This window comes from Mustela lutreola, chromosome 2 (assembly GCF_030435805.1).
Source record: "Mustela lutreola isolate mMusLut2 chromosome 2, mMusLut2.pri, whole genome shotgun sequence".
NCBI classification, from domain to species: Eukaryota; Metazoa; Chordata; class Mammalia; order Carnivora; family Mustelidae; genus Mustela; species Mustela lutreola.
Genome location: NC_081291.1, coordinates 47,147,105 through 47,164,437, shown reverse-complemented (window position 1 = coordinate 47,164,437; position 17,333 = coordinate 47,147,105). Strand labels below are relative to the sequence as shown.

At 42.2% G+C, this 17,333-nt stretch overlaps 1 protein-coding gene across 6 annotated transcripts in view; it reads right to left on the bottom strand.

Moving 5' to 3' along the window:
* The window catches only part of ITPR1 (inositol 1,4,5-trisphosphate receptor type 1), a 326,972-nt gene that overhangs the window by 102,931 nt on the left and 206,708 nt on the right, over positions 1–17,333 (bottom strand). For 2 of the 6 annotated variants that reach the window (XM_059161557.1, XM_059161559.1), the window contains 4 exons: positions 11,227–11,262; positions 9,992–10,042; positions 4,676–4,808; positions 2,387–2,577 (listed from right to left, as the gene is read on the bottom strand). In XM_059161557.1, coding sequence (XP_059017540.1) covers positions 2,387–2,577; positions 4,676–4,808; positions 9,992–10,042; positions 11,227–11,262 — 411 coding nt within the window. The remainder of the gene's footprint in view (positions 1–2,386; positions 2,578–4,675; positions 4,809–9,991; positions 10,043–11,226; positions 11,263–17,333) is intronic. The other 4 variants (XM_059161558.1, XM_059161560.1, XM_059161561.1 and 1 more) reach the window with 2 other exon arrangements.

Below are 17,333 nucleotides of genomic sequence, written 5' to 3'. Positions count from 1 at the left end.
AACTTTATCACAGAATTATTTTCAGTTTAGGTTCTCATTAGCTCTCCCCTAAATTACTGCTAATTAGCTTTTAATTACTGGGATGCCTCCTTCTGGACCTTGCTTTTCTCAACTCATCTATCCTACACTGCCAGATTTACAGCCCTAAATTGCAGCTCCACAGGCCTTTGAAAGCCTGCCCTGCTGTTGCGTACAAACTCTCCCGCTGCCAGTCCCCATTTACTGCCCCACTCCGGCTCTGCTCAGTCTGAGGCACCCCATTCCTGTTCTGCCAGCACCTTTACCGCTCCTGCACTTCCTGGGCTTCCTCTTCTCTCCCAAGCAGCACAATGCAGCTGCCATGCTGCAGATCTGTACCCAGTTTCCACCTTTCAGATCCAGAGCCATGCTTCAAAGTCAATCTCATTAAAAAACCTTCCACTCCTCACAAAGCTGTTACTTCTTTCTTGGTGGTTCCACATTATCATTGTTACCTTTTGGATGGCATTACCATTAACCTTGAGACAGAGCTTCCTACGTGCATGTGTTTACATTCTTATATTCTTGCTGGATTTTTCAATTTCTTGAAGACCAGGCTTCTAGGATTCTAGGATTTCTCTAATTGCCAAAGCTTTAAAAGAAAACTGGGAAGTGGAAGGAATAACGTACTGTTTCCCACTTCTTTAGTCAACAAAGAAGAAAAAAATTGTCATCTGCTATCAAAATCTTTTCATTAAAGCAAAGACACTGGAGACGACATAATACCAGAAATAAAATGGCAAGATAGAACTTCAAACTGAATACACGTGATTTATGAAAAACTCACCACACTGCCTTCATTTTTCGTACTTGGCTATGCCTGGAGAAAATTCTCAGAGACCAACTGGCTCCTGTTTCTAGAAACCAGGGCCTTATAGTCCCTACTAAAGCACTGTGTACCTACAGGGCGCTCAATAAATGTTTAGTTCAAATGATCTAGTCACTGGAAATCCTGTGGCTGAAAGACATGGAATGTCTGAGCATGGCTTCCGTTCCGACACGGTAGTGGGTGGGCCACATCTTAATGATGAGAAGGACCACAGGATCCATTCGTGCTCATGGTCAGACTCTCATGTGAAAAAAATCAAATAGCCGTCCCAATGTGTCACGGCTCTGGTGCCAAAGCGATGACTCGGGCACAAAGTGGACTCTGCCACCAGCACAAGTCTCCACTGAGGGCAGCGCCTAACAATGAACTTCACAAGTGTGTGTGAGGGCCAGCTGGGATCGGAGTGCGAGAAGGCAGGGCCCTCACAGGCTGCTGTGCAGCTCGTGTAAGGGGCAGGGCACCTGGGAGAGGTAGCACTGAGAAATGTAACCTGACCCAGGGCAAACCTACCCACAGGAACCTAGCTTCTTCGTCTACACTAAGATACATGACTCCATTCATCCAGATTCTGGAAGGCAGCTATGCTCACCACTATACCACCAACGCCCGCTATCCATTCATCCAGATTCTGAATTTAAGCTTGGGCCCGAGAATTTAATGTCAAGTCAAATATACACATCAGGGTGAATGAAGTTTATGATGTGTTAATTAAATCTCAATCAAGCTTATCGAAATGTAGGTGTGCATACACAGACAGCTAAGTAAACCCTTATTCAAGACCTGACAAAGAGGGAAGATTGCATGAAAAACAGGATGAGAAAGTATTTAAAGAAATACTTTTAATTGGCATTTTGAAATGAAAATTATAAACATACTCTTAAATTCACTAAAACTGCTTCATGAAGGACTTCTGTCAAGAATTCTTTCAAGTTTTTATTACTGTTTTAAAATATATATCCTATCCGGCTACCAAAAAAATCATCTACGCATCTTTGACTAATCCAGCCTGACTCTTCCCTATTAGTCTAAATTGGTGTTATTAGTTCAAGTGGTTTTTTATCAAACTTCTCACCCTGAAAGGTAGAGAAATTGATAGCCAGCAGTAACTGCAGTGTCTATAAATATAAAAATTAAATCTAAACAGCACACACAGCCCAGACTCCTTTTTGGTCATCATCTGAGGGGACTGTCTATGATCTGGGATAAAAACTCTAAGTACACTTCATTCAATCACTCATTGCACAAACATTTATGGACTTCCCACCATGCCCCAGATCTTGGATCGAATTTTTTTTGCACATCCTCAGCAGTTTATCAGCTTTCAAATGTAACTCAGGTCTTGAAACCAATTCTGAATTATGACTGAATGACCGAGGAAGATACCGGTAGAATTTGCTTCTCATAAGCACATAATTTTGTGCTCTAGGAATGACCCATCCATCATAGAAGAACCTTGGTACCACACAGGTGCCTGGCTCTCAGAACAGATTCTCTTCCCTCTCAGTAGGGATGTCACACAGCAGCAAGCTGCCTTCTTACCTGTATGGTGGTGTTGCCTCCTTCCAGGAGGGCGATGGCCAAGAGAATGCTTTCATGAAACACTCGGTCACTGGATGCGTTCATGATGAGATCAATGACCAGATTGGAGGCACCCTCCTTGTCGAGGTGGCACTGAACCTCAGCCAGGCTCATCTCACCCCTGCTCGTGGAACTGGACCCAGAGCCTCCCCCTAGAAGGATGGAACATTGCTCCTATTAACCACTATCAGAGCATGTATTGCATACTTACTATGTACCAACATTTAATGCACTGAACGGTTTAACAGTATTAGCTCCTTCTAATTAGTATTAGAAGGTCCTTCTTAAGGACCCCACAAGGAAGATACTAATTATTAGCACAGAGATGAAGTCACTTGTCTTTGAGGAGGACACCCAGCTTGTAAGAGAGATGGTATTTCAATGCAGGTAGGTAAGATGAGGAATGATGTATTTCCAGCAAAAGACCCACAGCCATTCAGCCAAGACTCTCCCTGACATTAAAATACAATGACTTGGTGAAGAATTATTAAAAAAAACTTTTGAGTTCAAGAAACAAACCCAACTTATACATGTCTTATAACACTCCTAAAAAAATATAGCCTATAACAATCACTTTAGCCCTGTTTCTAAGAAACCCACTCTTGCCCCAAAATCAACCTTTCATATAATTTATCTGTTCATTCATTCATTCAATAAATACTTACTCAGTGCTTGGCACGGAGCCAAGAACTGGGGCTGGAGAGTGAAAACAGATGATATTCCCAACCCCACTGAGCTTGAGATGACATGAATAAAGCTAAGCAGACAGGGCCTATGTCGTTTAGTGGAATGGATTCCAACTGTGTTTAGAAAGTGCCTACATAAGAACTTGCCTTGCATTACTATTGGCAACAACTGAAACATTAATTTACACGGGGACATGGACCAATCGATTTCAGAGAGAAGAAAATCATCTGCCAGTCCTTCTCCACAGACCTCAATTCAAACGCCACCTCCTTTGCACTGCTTGTCTTGACTGCCTAGATCCATTATATCCATAGAGCAGAGTAGAAATTGGGTTGTGTCTCTTGCCTCTTATAGCTTTTTAAAGCAGAAATAGTCTCTGATGCATTTCTAAAACACTCTCATAAGGCCTCCCCAGGGCTCCACATACTTTGTGGAATGACCCCACTACAGAAAGTAAAGAGAAATAGTTTTGAGATATTATGCGAGGAACTTCTTGAGAAATCTCTTGAGAATTCAACTTGCAGATGAAATGCTAAGGTCCTGTTCCTGGGGTACTCCGAGACCTATCTTCACCATAGCTGTACAGCCCCATGAAGTGAGGTGTGCTCCAAGTTTTTGTTTGGTGAAAAACTCAAATCCCTTCCCAGAAACGGCTAGGATAACTGCATTAATCACCGAGTATTCTGGTTCTACCTACAGCATGCCCCCCAAACCTACATGCGTAACAGTTATCATTATAGACAAGGAATCAGTCAGCTCACATCTGTGCTTCCAGCGAGCGTTGAACTCCTGCCTCCACCCCCCCACCGGCTTAAAACCAAAACCAACACCCACAGTAGAGTTCAGCGTTCTTCCAACTTTTGCCTGTAACTGTGTTTACAATGTCTTGCAACCTCTTTGAGGATTTTTTTAAAGCAATTCTATTGGGACTTTTCTTTCTTTCTTTCCTTTTTTTTTTAAGATAAACTCCCTTAAGATTTTGGGAGGAACACAGCATAGGCATTAGAATTAGACATACTGAGGTTCAAATTATAGAACAGTCACTAACAAGGTTCCATTTTCTTTCTCTTAAAAAGGGCTAACAAGAGTGCCTGCTATAAAATGGGGTACTTGGAGCAGCAAACAAGAAGGCCAGATGCTTGGGAGAGCCCTTGGTACTCGGTAGGTGTATAATTATTATTATATACCTTTTATTATTATAAAAAAAAAGTGAGGAGCTTTCACCATCCTCCCTGCTAACACCATTGTTATTTAATGGGAAGAATGAATCCTCATGAGCACAAGAAAATGGGCAGTAAAATCAAGTTCCTTGAGTCGCTCAAAAATCATCCAGAGGGTTGCTGTACTAGAAAGGGGGGCAAAAAGACTTAGCCAATATCTAACTGCAGGGAAATATTTTTAGATATCACTTTGATGGTAGACCAAAGACAAAACAAGTTGCTAGAAAACACACTTGCCACCCAAATTCATCTGTTAGTTTCAACCTGTTAAGGAGAAACATACAGCTCTCATGTGGCACACTCAATTCACACGTGCAGCTAATTAGCACACCACACAGCCTACCTCCTCCCCCAGGCTTGCTGGGTCCTCCTGGTGACAGCGGGCCATTGCCAAAGCTGGTGAGGCTTTCTCTTCTTCCTGAAGGTCTGATGTTTCCATAGTAACGGTTGACCAAAATTTGCCTGAGCGCCTCACCCTTAATTCAAACAGGATAATGAAATCAGGTTCTGAATTTAATGCATAACTGAGCTACTAATACTAAAAAAACATGGGGGTACTCAGTTATAATTGGCTCAGTTTCACTCAGTGAAAAAATAAATTATTAATAAAAGCACTTGGAAACTCTGAAGTTAACTTCTTCAATATTTTCTCAGGAAAGCACATCATTAAAAAAAAAAGCAGCAATCTAGAATATTAAATATCTGAAGTTTCTCTCTCTCAGTGATAAACACAGAACATTAATTTTGAAGGGCAACTAGCAATAACAAAAACAAAAAAGTCCCTTTGGGTTAAGCCAATAAAACTCAGACAAAATGAGAATTTTACAGGTCACCTTTCACACAGCAATATGAAAATGTTACCTCAGACATAGGGCTTATTCCCAGTATTGTAAGAAAATAATAAAATATAAAAGTAATACTGCATGATTTAATGAGCTGAAAGTAAGCCTTTCTTATAGAAATAGTCAATGGGTCGAGTGGTGAAGAAAAAATAATGCTACAGGAAATAAAGTAGGGGCAGATATCAGACATGCCAATCAAAAAATAAGCACCATGAATGAAATGAGTTTGACATTTGCTTTGAAATAATAAGGGAGGCCAGTAGGTACGGATACAGATGAGATGAGAGGGACCACGAGTCGATAGTCGCTGAAGCCAAGTTAGGAATGTGCATTCTCGGGTTCTCCAAACTCTTCTGGTTCTTCTCATATATATTTGAACATTTCCATAATACTGTGTTTTAAAAAATGTAACTATCAAAGGAACCTTGGACAGGAGACAGAGCAACTCTCTCCCACAACTCCAACCAACCAAATAAATAAATAAATAAACCCGTGATTTGTTCCCTAACACTAGGGGACATTAGCAAAGCAGCCCGAAACAGCACAGAGCAGCAGGATTCACTCTCAGCTCTATTCTACATTCAGTCCTGCTAAATGATTCCCAGGCCGCCTCCTGGTCTGGAAGTTTCTGAAAGTCAGAGGCTGTATGGTTCTCCCCCAGACTCTTCCCCAGGGACAAAGTAGTAAGCCATGGAGTTCCTCTGACACCTCACCAGGAGAGGTGAGTGAGACGTCTAGCAGACAGAAGGGTGCTGAGATATAGCGGGTGTCTAAAATAGAGGCTCAAGAGTTCTTTTGAAGAGCCCTGCAATGGGAACACGAGTCAGTAGAATTTAAAGTGATTTGTGAATAAGCTCCAAGAATAGGTCTGGAGACTTCAAGTGGGGTGTCTGAAAAATAAGACGGGAGGAAGCAGATGGGAGAGCAGGAAGGGCCCTGAGAGGGGCAGAGAGGCTGGGGTGCCAGGGGCACGTGGGACCAGGGAACAAAGGAGAAAGGTAGAAAACTCCTTAGTTCAGTGTCAAAATCACATAAGGTCCCAGGGCTACGCTGCCAAGTTCTTCTTCTTTCTTAATTCAGGCTGCTGGTCAAAGACTCCAGGGACAAGTTGGGATGGGGATAAATAGGAGTTCAGGAAATAGGAAAATCTCTGTTTTCTTCTCTCCTTTCTACCCACATATGGGTCTCTCACTGTAGTTCAGCAAAGGAGGGTGCATCTATTAGCTCGTGAGACTTGTCACCCACCTTGGCTGCCTGTAAATACAAAATTCTGAGAGTGCTTCCAATAGGGAAGCTATTTATGAGGTTTTCACGTACTTTTTAAATAGATTGCATTTGGTACAATATTCTTTAATGGCTCAGAAAACCACACTTTGGTATAAAGATATAGTTTTGCTGGTGTTTACATCTCCAGCACCAATACAAACACACAGATGCTCTCCAACGCAGTCGCTGAGAGCACGGGGATTTGAAAGGCTGACTTCATAAAAGGAGAGAAATATAAATTTCAAAGGATCATTCATGGAAGCCACCCCAGAAAGAAAAGGGGCAAAGAAAAGGTTACCTCCATGCTGAATGTAACTGGAGATTAAATTTGATTTCCTTTTTTTTCACCATAATGATGTACAGTTTGATTTTCTTTCAATAACATACAGTCTTTGAATTCCCATGATAGGAAATGGTTGGCAGCAAACCATCTAATTCTCTAACTGGGTCCCTCTGGGCATCACAGGAACCTTGTCTGAGAGGTAGATGGCTGGGCTGAGACCTACGAGCTGCAACCACTAAAGACAACCAATGTCACCATCCTGGCTAGCATCTGGAAGATGGTAGGAATGAACGGTCAAATCAAAGGCAGGGTGACCATGACCAACCAACCAACAAACACACGTCGCAAAGGAAGTGTCAGCTATCGACTTTACAGTCAATTCCAGTTCAGGCAGGAGCAACTCAGATTTTCCACTCTTGAGCTTGAGGGCAATGGTCAGTTTGCAATCAAGCGAGCGGGAGGTAAAGAAAGGAACACATGCCATCTGGGAACACGTGGACTCCAGGAACAGGAACTTCACATTTATGCAGCCTGGATGCCAACTGAAGTTACAAAGGGATCTCACATTACCATTTTGTCTCTCCTTCCACAGAAAAACCCTAGCGGTTACCATAGCAACTGATGCATCAAATGGTACATTTTTCCCCCATAAGAGAATATCATGAAATGTGCTAATTATGGAAAAACACACACACATACATTCTACCCTACAAACTTTTATTTTTTTTCCTTCTTAATTATAAGACTTTTGGCACATATTCACTTCACCTTCTCTCCACACACACAAAAAAGTTTAAGCTGCAAGGGGGAAAAACCATAGAGCATGTGGGACTTGCCTTTTTTTTTTTTTTAAACAAGTTTATTCTTTTCTGAAAGAATAAAGACTGATACTTTTAGGTAAAAAGGGAAAAAGAAAATGGACAACATTATAAAAAGTTATGCAAATCCCTAGTGTAAAAACTTAGGTTCGAGAAAAATTCTGTTTTTTGAGCCAGTGGTTTAATTTAGGAAAAATTAAAATCTGCAGACAAAAGCCTTCCTAATCATCATGATATAAATTACTCAAGAGCACAAAACTTCTCGCACTGTACTAAGATCAGAAACCTGATTGAAGAAAAGAAAAAAAAAGACTCTGCAAATAATGTCATTTCTGCAATTTTAACATTTGGCCAGGCAACCCTTTAAAAAATAATAATAATGATTTTTTTCCAGAAGTTTACACCTCTAGTATGCAAACAGATATCAGATGTTTTTCTCTGGTAAGAAATCCCACACACACATTATAATCTAAGACTGAGAAAAAAGGCAAAGGCCAAGAGTTTCTTTTGTAGTAAGTGTCATCTTAGAACAGTGAAATGGTGGCTCAGTGACGGGGAGTAATGAAATCAGGCTTCTACCTTGAAGTTTGGTTCAAACAAGTTTCATTTCTATCAGTTCAACAAAGTGGCTAATGATAGGGACAGAGCGAAGTGCCAAACAAGGCACTAAGGAGTTAATATTGCCACATACAAACAGGAGAGAAAAAGTGACCTTTTTGTCTTCCTAGGTTCCAGCCACTTGAAAACCATGTGCTGCAGGAAAGATCAGCCTCTCACATGAGTGGTGAGCCTTTCACACCTTAGTCAGCACTAAGGTCGCGCCTCAGTTTAAAAATACCTTCCTTTTGCTACTATTATCTACCAAATCAATTGAAGCGTGTCAGTCTGCAAGGTAACAATACAATAGTTAATATTCCTTATCATAATCCAGCCACCGTGCTAAGTGCTTCACACGCACAGCTCAGTAGGGCAGTCCTAAGGGGCGGAGACCATTAGTATCCCCATTTTACAGCAGAAGAAAATGAGGAACAGGGTGGGTCAATCACTTGCTTTAAATCACACAGCTAGGACTTGGCACAGGAAGGCTTGAACCTCTTTCTAAGCTTACATCCTTAGATAGCATTCAATACTCTGACTCCTGAGAACTTGGGGCATGAGGGATGGCTCTGGGTCTTTACCAGCTACTTCTAAGGCCCATGGTAATTGTTAAAGGACAGGCACGTATGGAAAACACAGGAATGCACAGGGGCTCTTGGTTGACTAACTGCCAGAGATCCAGGATGCTGGAAGGGAAAGGCTAAATGCCAGCTCCACAGGGACTCCTCTTTGGTCATAGCCTGAGAAATTACAATCACAAAAGAATGCAAAGAATTTGGGATGTGGTGGGACTGGGCAGGGGCTGGGACCTATGAGCAGAACAAAGGTGCATGGGCTACCCCATTTACCTCAGGCATAAATCCTCCAGGACACTGATGACCACAATTCCAAGGCAGTCTTTGTTATACCCCATCTTCCTGTGTCTTAGTTTCCTAATGTGAAATGGGGATGAAGACTGTGTCACTGAGTCAACGTCCAGCATTAACAAAAATTAAATTGATGAGTTAACATATGTAAAAGTCTTAGCACGGTCACTGGCATATGATAAGTACTCAGAAATCCAGGATATCTGGCTTATCTTCCAAAAATGAGTAACATGAATTGGTCAGCATGCTAATGATGTAGATAAGCCTTGTAAAAAATGGTTTAGCAATGCATAATGAGCACCTAAAAAAAGTATCTATGCTTTGGCCTAAGAATGCCCCTTCTAGAAATCTACCCAGAGATGTACACGTTTCTTCATTTCCTCATCAGAGGAAAATATTACAAACCACTTGTTCATTTGTGGAACTTCAGAGAGCTATTAACTTTCAGACTTTCAAAGAAAAGCATCACAGACAATATTAAATGACAACAGCAAGGTACGGAAGTCGTAAACTTAGAATATCCCAAGGACAAAGAAAATGTTCATTGGCACATGATGCACACCTGCGTAAAAAAAGTGGGCAGAGGAAATGTTATATCATTAGCTGCTTTTATAGCAAGTAATACAATTATGAACTTTTTATAAAATTTCTTTTGCTTATTATAAATTAATTGTAATGATAATCAATGACTTACAGAAAAAAAAATTTTTTTAAGACTTCACCTAATTAGAGAGCCACTACAGAAAAAGAAGAGAGGTCATGAAAAGCTTACTGGTCATCATTTGGACACTGGCAGGGTCTGTGGCCCAAGTAGGTAGATAATAGGTGGACTCACCAGTTAGCCTCACTGATACAAATGGCTGTGATTGGTCCTGAGCCAATTAATGCTTTAACACGATCAACACCAACATAAGCTGTCTTTGTATTACAGTGCTTGGCTGAGGGAGGCATTATGGTCATTAGCTCCCAGAGTCCAAGACTACGTACCCTTTTATGGTCTTCCAGTTGCCTCAGGGGGGGGCTCGGCTCAAGCTCCTGCTAAGCACGCAGAAATTCCATTTTAAGTACAACACGAGGCAGACACACCATCTTCAGCATCAGTCACAAATGAAATACACCAAGAGCTCATACTGAGCTAAGAGTTACACAAAAGGATTGGAGGCCTTTTAAAATGTTTCCCCAGGCACCTACGAATGCTCAATTACTTTGAATACTGCTTAACAGCTGTCCTGTCCCCAACCCTAATGCACTATGTAAATGAGCAGGTTTCTGACTTTTTGGCCGTATGCTATATTATGTATTTTTACAGGACCCCAGAAGGGGTTATAAGGCAAGACACCAACAGGGCAAGTCCTCACGGTTCATACATGCATAACTGCACAGCACATGCATCAGAACATCAATGCATTGACACTTCTGAGCAGACACACATATATGGCCCCTCAGCTCTCCCCAACCCACTGGTTCACAGCATTCTAATCAAAGCTGTGAACAGTGAGGAGCTCTGATCAGCATATTAGAGACTGATCATCGTAAAGCAGCCGCAATGCAACTCGGCAATTTGATAATGTTTGTTTTATTTTTAAGATCTTCATTAGACTTTTCTCAGATGAGATACACTTCATTCATGCTTTTACCCTCCCGTGATTTTAGTAGAGCTTCTGAAAGTAAATTTTGATACTTAGAAATAGGTCTCTCCAAAAAGCTTCTCTATGATTTTAGAAGCCTTAATTAATTCCAGTCCTTCATTTAACGAGTTTAGTTAGCAACAGGAAGAACAGAAAGAATGCAATGTGAAACCATGACTTTATTAGTAGCTTTCACCAAAACCATGCGTTAGTATCCAGGACTTCAAATTTGCATCACCTCTGCACAGAACACAGAGTCTATTCTGTAGAACAAGAGAAAGGTCTTGACATTCTGGAGTTGCTCAAATGAGTATTTTACAACTGAGACAGTTTTGTGTGAAAGCCTTTACTTCGAGAACCCCATCTCCTCACGGGAGGCATGCTCTGGTTTAGCCCCAGTAACTCTGAACTTACTTTCTACATTGAGAGCCTCCTCAATTACGGAAACCATCAGTTCCCAGCCTGGCTAGAAGACTTCCCCCTGCACCTACCACCATGACAGAAATTTCACCACAACAGCTCAGACACTCAACCGAGACAACTGAGAATCACCCATATTTGCTGTCACTGCAAATATAGGTGAGCGACACACACCTCTGTGGAGTTCTCCGAATCTGGAGCTTGTGGGAGCTAGTTGGGAGTAAAACAAAGCATGTTAGTTATGGCACTTGAATCTTGGGGGCCACAAAGAAATCCAGAGACCAACATCAAGGACAAGACACAGAAGGCAAGATCAAAGATGAGGTGACATGGCTATACTGGGTCTTGAGCAACAGAGGTGAGGAGATACTTTCTCTTTTAAACTGCATTCAATGTGGTCATGATGGAAGAAACCAACTGGCCTGAGATAGGGAAACATATTTAGGAATAATAGGGAAAGAAATAGAAGACTACTAGTGACCAAGAAGGAAATAGATCTTAAAAAAAAAAAAAAAAAAGACACCAAAGAAAGAACCAGTGCACACCTGTGCTTTGTTTGTCCACTGAGACAGAAAAAGCCATCACAGTGCATACCCAAGGGGGGGGGAGGGAGAGGGAGTGGGGTGGGTAATGGTAACAGGGCTCTCAGGGGCACTCCCCTTCCCAGAGCCCCAAAGCCTGTGAAAGACAGCTCCATGAATCTGTCCTCCACCAGGGCACATGCTTGGAGCAGGAAACTGACTGATGTCAGAGGTAACCAGCAGACCCTACCCACATCTCCCTGGACCAAAGTCACGCACCAGGTACGGCTGGCTAGTTCAAGGTACAGTCTGCGACTATGGAATGAGGCCAAGGTTCACGCTTCAAGTGAATGACCTTGCTGAGGCCAGAGTGTGGCTGTCGGCTGGTGAGCCAGAACAGGTGTAGAAAGCACAGAAGGACTGACGCTGTGAGATCTGGTAGTGTTTCAACCCAGCCCAGTGCTACCGCTTTGGTGGTTTGATCCCCAAGATGGAAAAAAAAATGTTCTCCATAGAAGATTGTCGTTATGTAATTTCACGGTTTCTGTCTTGTTTTCTATTTCTGAACAGGTAAAATGAAGAAAAGATATAGGAGATCTCTTTAAGTACAAAGATTAAAGTCATTCTCCAAGGACAGTGGGGCATACGTGGAGGGCTGCTCACTCAATTAGGGACAGAAGACTTTTCAGACATGAGTACAACGCCACTGGCCTCAGGGAAAAAAATGATCTCCAGAGTCTTGAGCTTCATGTTGGGGTGGGGAGACACAGAGTGGCAGGAAGGACGGACACATGGCAAGGAAAATAAAAACAGAAATCAGTTATAGGTCTTTGCAAGATATAAATAATATCACAACCCAAGACTCTGTTCTTTAAATTCTGTATGCTCTAGGCTAAAGAACTGAAACTGTACAAACGTATTTGCTATCTCCCACAGTGCAGAAGGGACAAGGAGAAAAAGCAGAACTAAAGCAATGACCCACGTATTTTAGAGCAGCCAGATACCAATGGAAAAACAGGTTACCTTCTACTATTTGCACTGGCTACCTTCCCACTAACATATCCTTTTATATGGATCCCACAGGATTAGGACAAAAAGATTAGAGGCACCGATTTATGGCAGGAACCCACAGAGCTACCCTATCCTACTCCTTTGCCAATCAAAAGTTAAAGGAAATCAAGAAGATTGAATTGCAAGTGGTGGCGTTTGGTTTTGTTTTTAAAATTTTCTTGTTTGAGGTCCCTTTGACTGAAGAAGTATGGTGAATACTTCTAGAATGCCCATAGGTAGTGTATGGTTATTTCTTAATCACTCAGACATCAGTGATTTCTGATATGTTTTATGATTGTATACTCACTCTGCTGCTTCCCTAAACTACTGTCATGCTTGTTTTAAAATTAATTTCCAAAATAATAACTAAATTAAAATTATCTTTTTTTTCCTTGAACATTTCATGAAGCCTTTTAAGAAAAGAGAGGATGCTCTGCAGCCTCAGGATTCACTAAAGAGTGGATAGAAAGACTATCCATTCTTAAAAGAGAACAGAAAACCCAAGGGTGCTACACAGGGTCATGGGTCCATAAGCGCAAACAGGCGTTGGTTCTGTGTGAACCTGACCCAGGCACTGAACCTCTTTGGGCTTCCACGTTCTGACCTGGAGTTCAAGGAGACTGGAGCAGCTATTCTTTAGGACTTCTTCCAGTTAAAACATTAAACAATGCTTGGTATATTTTCAGTAAACTTCATTTCATAATATCTAAAGGCAAGTTCCCTACATATAACACAACGTGCTAGGACATAAAATGATTTCAGGCATAGCAAAGCCCAAACCATATCTGGCACATGATTTGGCAAAAAAACAAAACAAAAACCAAAAACAACAAAAGCCAAGTGCCTTTACCAGTACTTTCTTCTAAGAGGATTTCAGCTCTATTTCCTTGAGGATGAGGTTATTTAATGGCAGTAAGTTTTGAAAACAGAAGCATATTTATAATAAGCTATATATTGTTCGAATAAGATAAAAGCTACAGTGGTGCCTGGGTGGCTCAGTGGGTTAAAGCCTCTGCCTTAGGCTCAGGTCATGATCTCAGGGTTCTGGGATCGAGCCCCACATTGGGCTCTCTGCTCAGCAGGGAGCCTGCTTCCCCCAACCCCTGCCTGCCTCCCTGCCCACTTATGATCTCTGTCAAAGAAATAAATAAAATCTTTAAAAAAAAAAAGCTACATAAATACAAAATATAAGGCCCAAACCAAAACACAATGTTTAATAATGAAGTGATTTTTCACAGCACATTTTTAATATTAATTTTTTTTCATGAAAGGGCATCCTTAATGAGTACAAATTAAAGAGGTATATGTTTTGAGAAAATGGTCATGTCTGAATTTGGACAAGTCTTCCTGACCTTAGTCCCAGGCGCTGACACCTCCAATCAAGGCAGAGCCTCCCAAACCAGCAGGTGATAAACAGTGGTCTGATGTCGCCTGGTTTTGAACTTGGAAATCCACTATTGTACCCTATTGCTTCTCTGTATTTCTTTACTGATCTTATGTGTCAATTGAAATCTTTTGCACACCTCGTCTAGTCAATTGACTAGCTTTTAAGTAGGAATTCAAAATGAATCTCAAGTCACTAAATCCCAAGCAGCCTTCTTGGCTGAGATCACAAATCAAGTCCCCAGAACCACGGTACTTGAGTAGTATCAAATATGTGCTTGTGAGACATGGACATGCTTGCTTACAACATGTAACATACCTAACATTTTATCTTAGGATAGAATTCTACTATAAATGAAGGATATCATACCTTCTCATCTTTAAAAAAAAAAAAGCCCCTGGTCTTCCTAGAGTTACTATTTAGTGTATGTATGTACAACAGTACCCGTTCACATGCATGCATATGTTTCACGTATGCCTCCAAAAGGATAGTGCAGACCACAGCCTTATAAAAAAAATAAAATAAAAAAACAAGACCTTTTGTTTTCCACTGCCAATTACATAAATCTTTCCATTAACCATGGGATTCTAGAATTTTCCTCTGAAAGATAAGGTCTTCTTCTATGGACCATCCTCAGCAGAAGCTGAATACAGTTCAAGAAACGACAAAATACTATGACTCTCCTATTCAGCACATCAAAGGGAAAGTATGAACTCCAGCATCCGTGAATTGGCCTCCAGTTCCTCTTCACCCACTCAAAACCTCAGAGGAGGGAAACCAACCAACTAGCCAACAGCAGACAGGCTTGCAAATATGTTTGCTGGGACCCATTCTTCCTGAGCCTTTGCAACCCACCTTGAGAGACCAGAAAGCTTTAAAGAAAACTGAGCTAAAATATGTGATCTAGCATTTTAGCAGAACAATTTTAAACCTTCACATCTGCTAACACAATGCCCTTTATTAATGGCATTTGTTTTTAGGAACCAAATAAGAAGTAAAAATTTAGCCCCGATGATGCAGTTTCACCTTTACAGAACACGTTCATCGGAACTCAAGAGCAGAATTCATTTTTTAAAAACGCATTCTGACTTGACTAAATTATACAATTTCAGTCACCGCGGAATAATCTCAGCATCAAAACACAGACACAGACCCACAAACACACACCCCCCCCAACCGACCTCCCCATCCCTCAAAATCTTCCTGCAACAGCTTCTGTGTGCTCGGAGTTGAGCTCGCTTGCTGTATGGTTGCCGGTGTCTAACAGTAAACAGCCCTGCTGCATTTATTGGCAATTACTGCTGAAGGTCACACATCAGCAGTGAGCCTAAATTCCAGGAAAAAAAGCAGCTCTTATGTAACTGCCGCCAGAATGTTGGCAGGTACCCAAACCCAGCAGTTCACAGCAATGCAAAAAAGTAGGACACCTCCAGCCCGGGGTTCGATGTCATAAGCACGCCCCCTGAAGGTGAAACTGAATAATTCTTGTGTTTCTCTTTTCTCCCCTCCTGAATTTTACAGAGTTCTCCTTGGGTGGCATCCTTGGGTTGCAGAAGAAGCTCAAGGTGGGATGAGTTGAGGGCTCCCTTGAAGCAGGAGGCAGTCGCCCTTAAACCAGTGGGAATGCCACTCTAGCTTTTCTGTTGCGGTGCAGGAAGGTTGCTAGCTGACACCAGTGGCGCTGGAGATTTCATGGTTCCAAGTGACAGTGATGAAATGGGGATCCCATCTCAAATAGGAAGAAATGCTGCTTGCCCCACTGAGCTACAGCACACACTTTCCCAACACACCACACTCCCTGCCATAGACACGTATGTGAAAATGAGGCGGATTACAGTTCTGTCGTACAGACTGCACCTCAGGTTTGAATACTGGATTGAAATCAACGGTTTGGTTCACACAGCACTTTACAGTTCAGAAAGGTGATTCATAGCACTTGACAGTTTAGAAAGCTGCTGGTGCTGCCCACCTGTTCTCACCTGACCTCCTAAGCTCTTAGGTGACCTCCTTACTCAGGTAGAAGTTCCCAAATTATGGGTTCTCATAACCCAACCCCAGGTACTTCTCCACTCTGGCAATTCTCATGACAGCTGTCACTGAACAGTTATTTGTACTACTGGCCATCTCCGCCACACAACTGTGGACTTCAGAAGAGCAGACACTGCCTATTCGGGGGCATCACCATAGTCCTTCCCCCTCACACCATGCCTGGAATGTAACAAGTTTTCAAATATTAGTCATATAACAGAGTATCTTTAATATCAACTGATATCCATGTAAAGCCAAGAATGGGTAGGCAATGGGAACTTTTGGGGGGTGATGGAAACATATCCTATCTTGATTTCTGTGTATACGTATGTAACAATTCATCAAGCTATAAATGTTAAGAGTGAGCTGAAGGGACACCAACCCAAGTATGGTAGTTTCCTTATCCCCTCCACTCAATCTGTACCCCATCAACCAACACCCCAAGTAAAAGAGAAAATTAAGGGGGTAGGGTAGACACTGTGCCTCTCTATTTGCCAAAAGAAGGAAGGAAGGAAGAAAGGGAGAAGGAAGAAAAAGAGAGAAAGAAACCAGACCTCCTCTTCCTGGTTTCAAATGGATTTTTGTTCTAAAAGACAGCTGGAGGGCTCCATACCATTCCCTTTCCTTACGGGGACTCCGTGGCTCTCTCTCCTTTCACCCTGATTTCTCAGGGCACGGACAGAGACACAGAGGGGCTCTGCTTTTTCACAAGTCATTCACAGCACGTCTCCTTCCTTGAGATGTCCGAAGGGCCTCTACCACCAAAAGGGAGAGGCCCTCCCCCAATCAGGGATTCAGAGGATCAGCATATACGCCCTACACTATTTAAGGGGCAATTCCCCACCATGTTTAGAATTCCACATTGGTTTGCAAGTTAGGTGTGAGGCCTTGGCTGTATCATGGGCCAGCATGAACTCTCATTAAGCTTCTGCTGAACCCCAGCTGTGGGCTGCAGGTCTCCACCAGCACACACGGACAAAAGGCTTGGTAGAGGAGAAACCACAGGAGCTGTCGCAGTTTCCAGAACAGCCATTGATGAAAAAGGCCCATCAGCCATCTCTGCTTCGGGGACCAGATCCGAGAGCCTGAGGGACTGGGGACAGAGTGCTGGTGTCCCAGGGCTCTGACAGTTGCCAGGGGTAACAACGGAGAGAGGACCCGCAGTTGCTTCCTCAGGGAATTTTCAAAGAATCCAAGTGGCTGCCAGAACATTCTTCTTTTATAAACAGACAGTATTCTATTTCCTAGAGTATAATTATAAACACACCTGCTCCAACTGTGGAATCTTTCCATAAGCA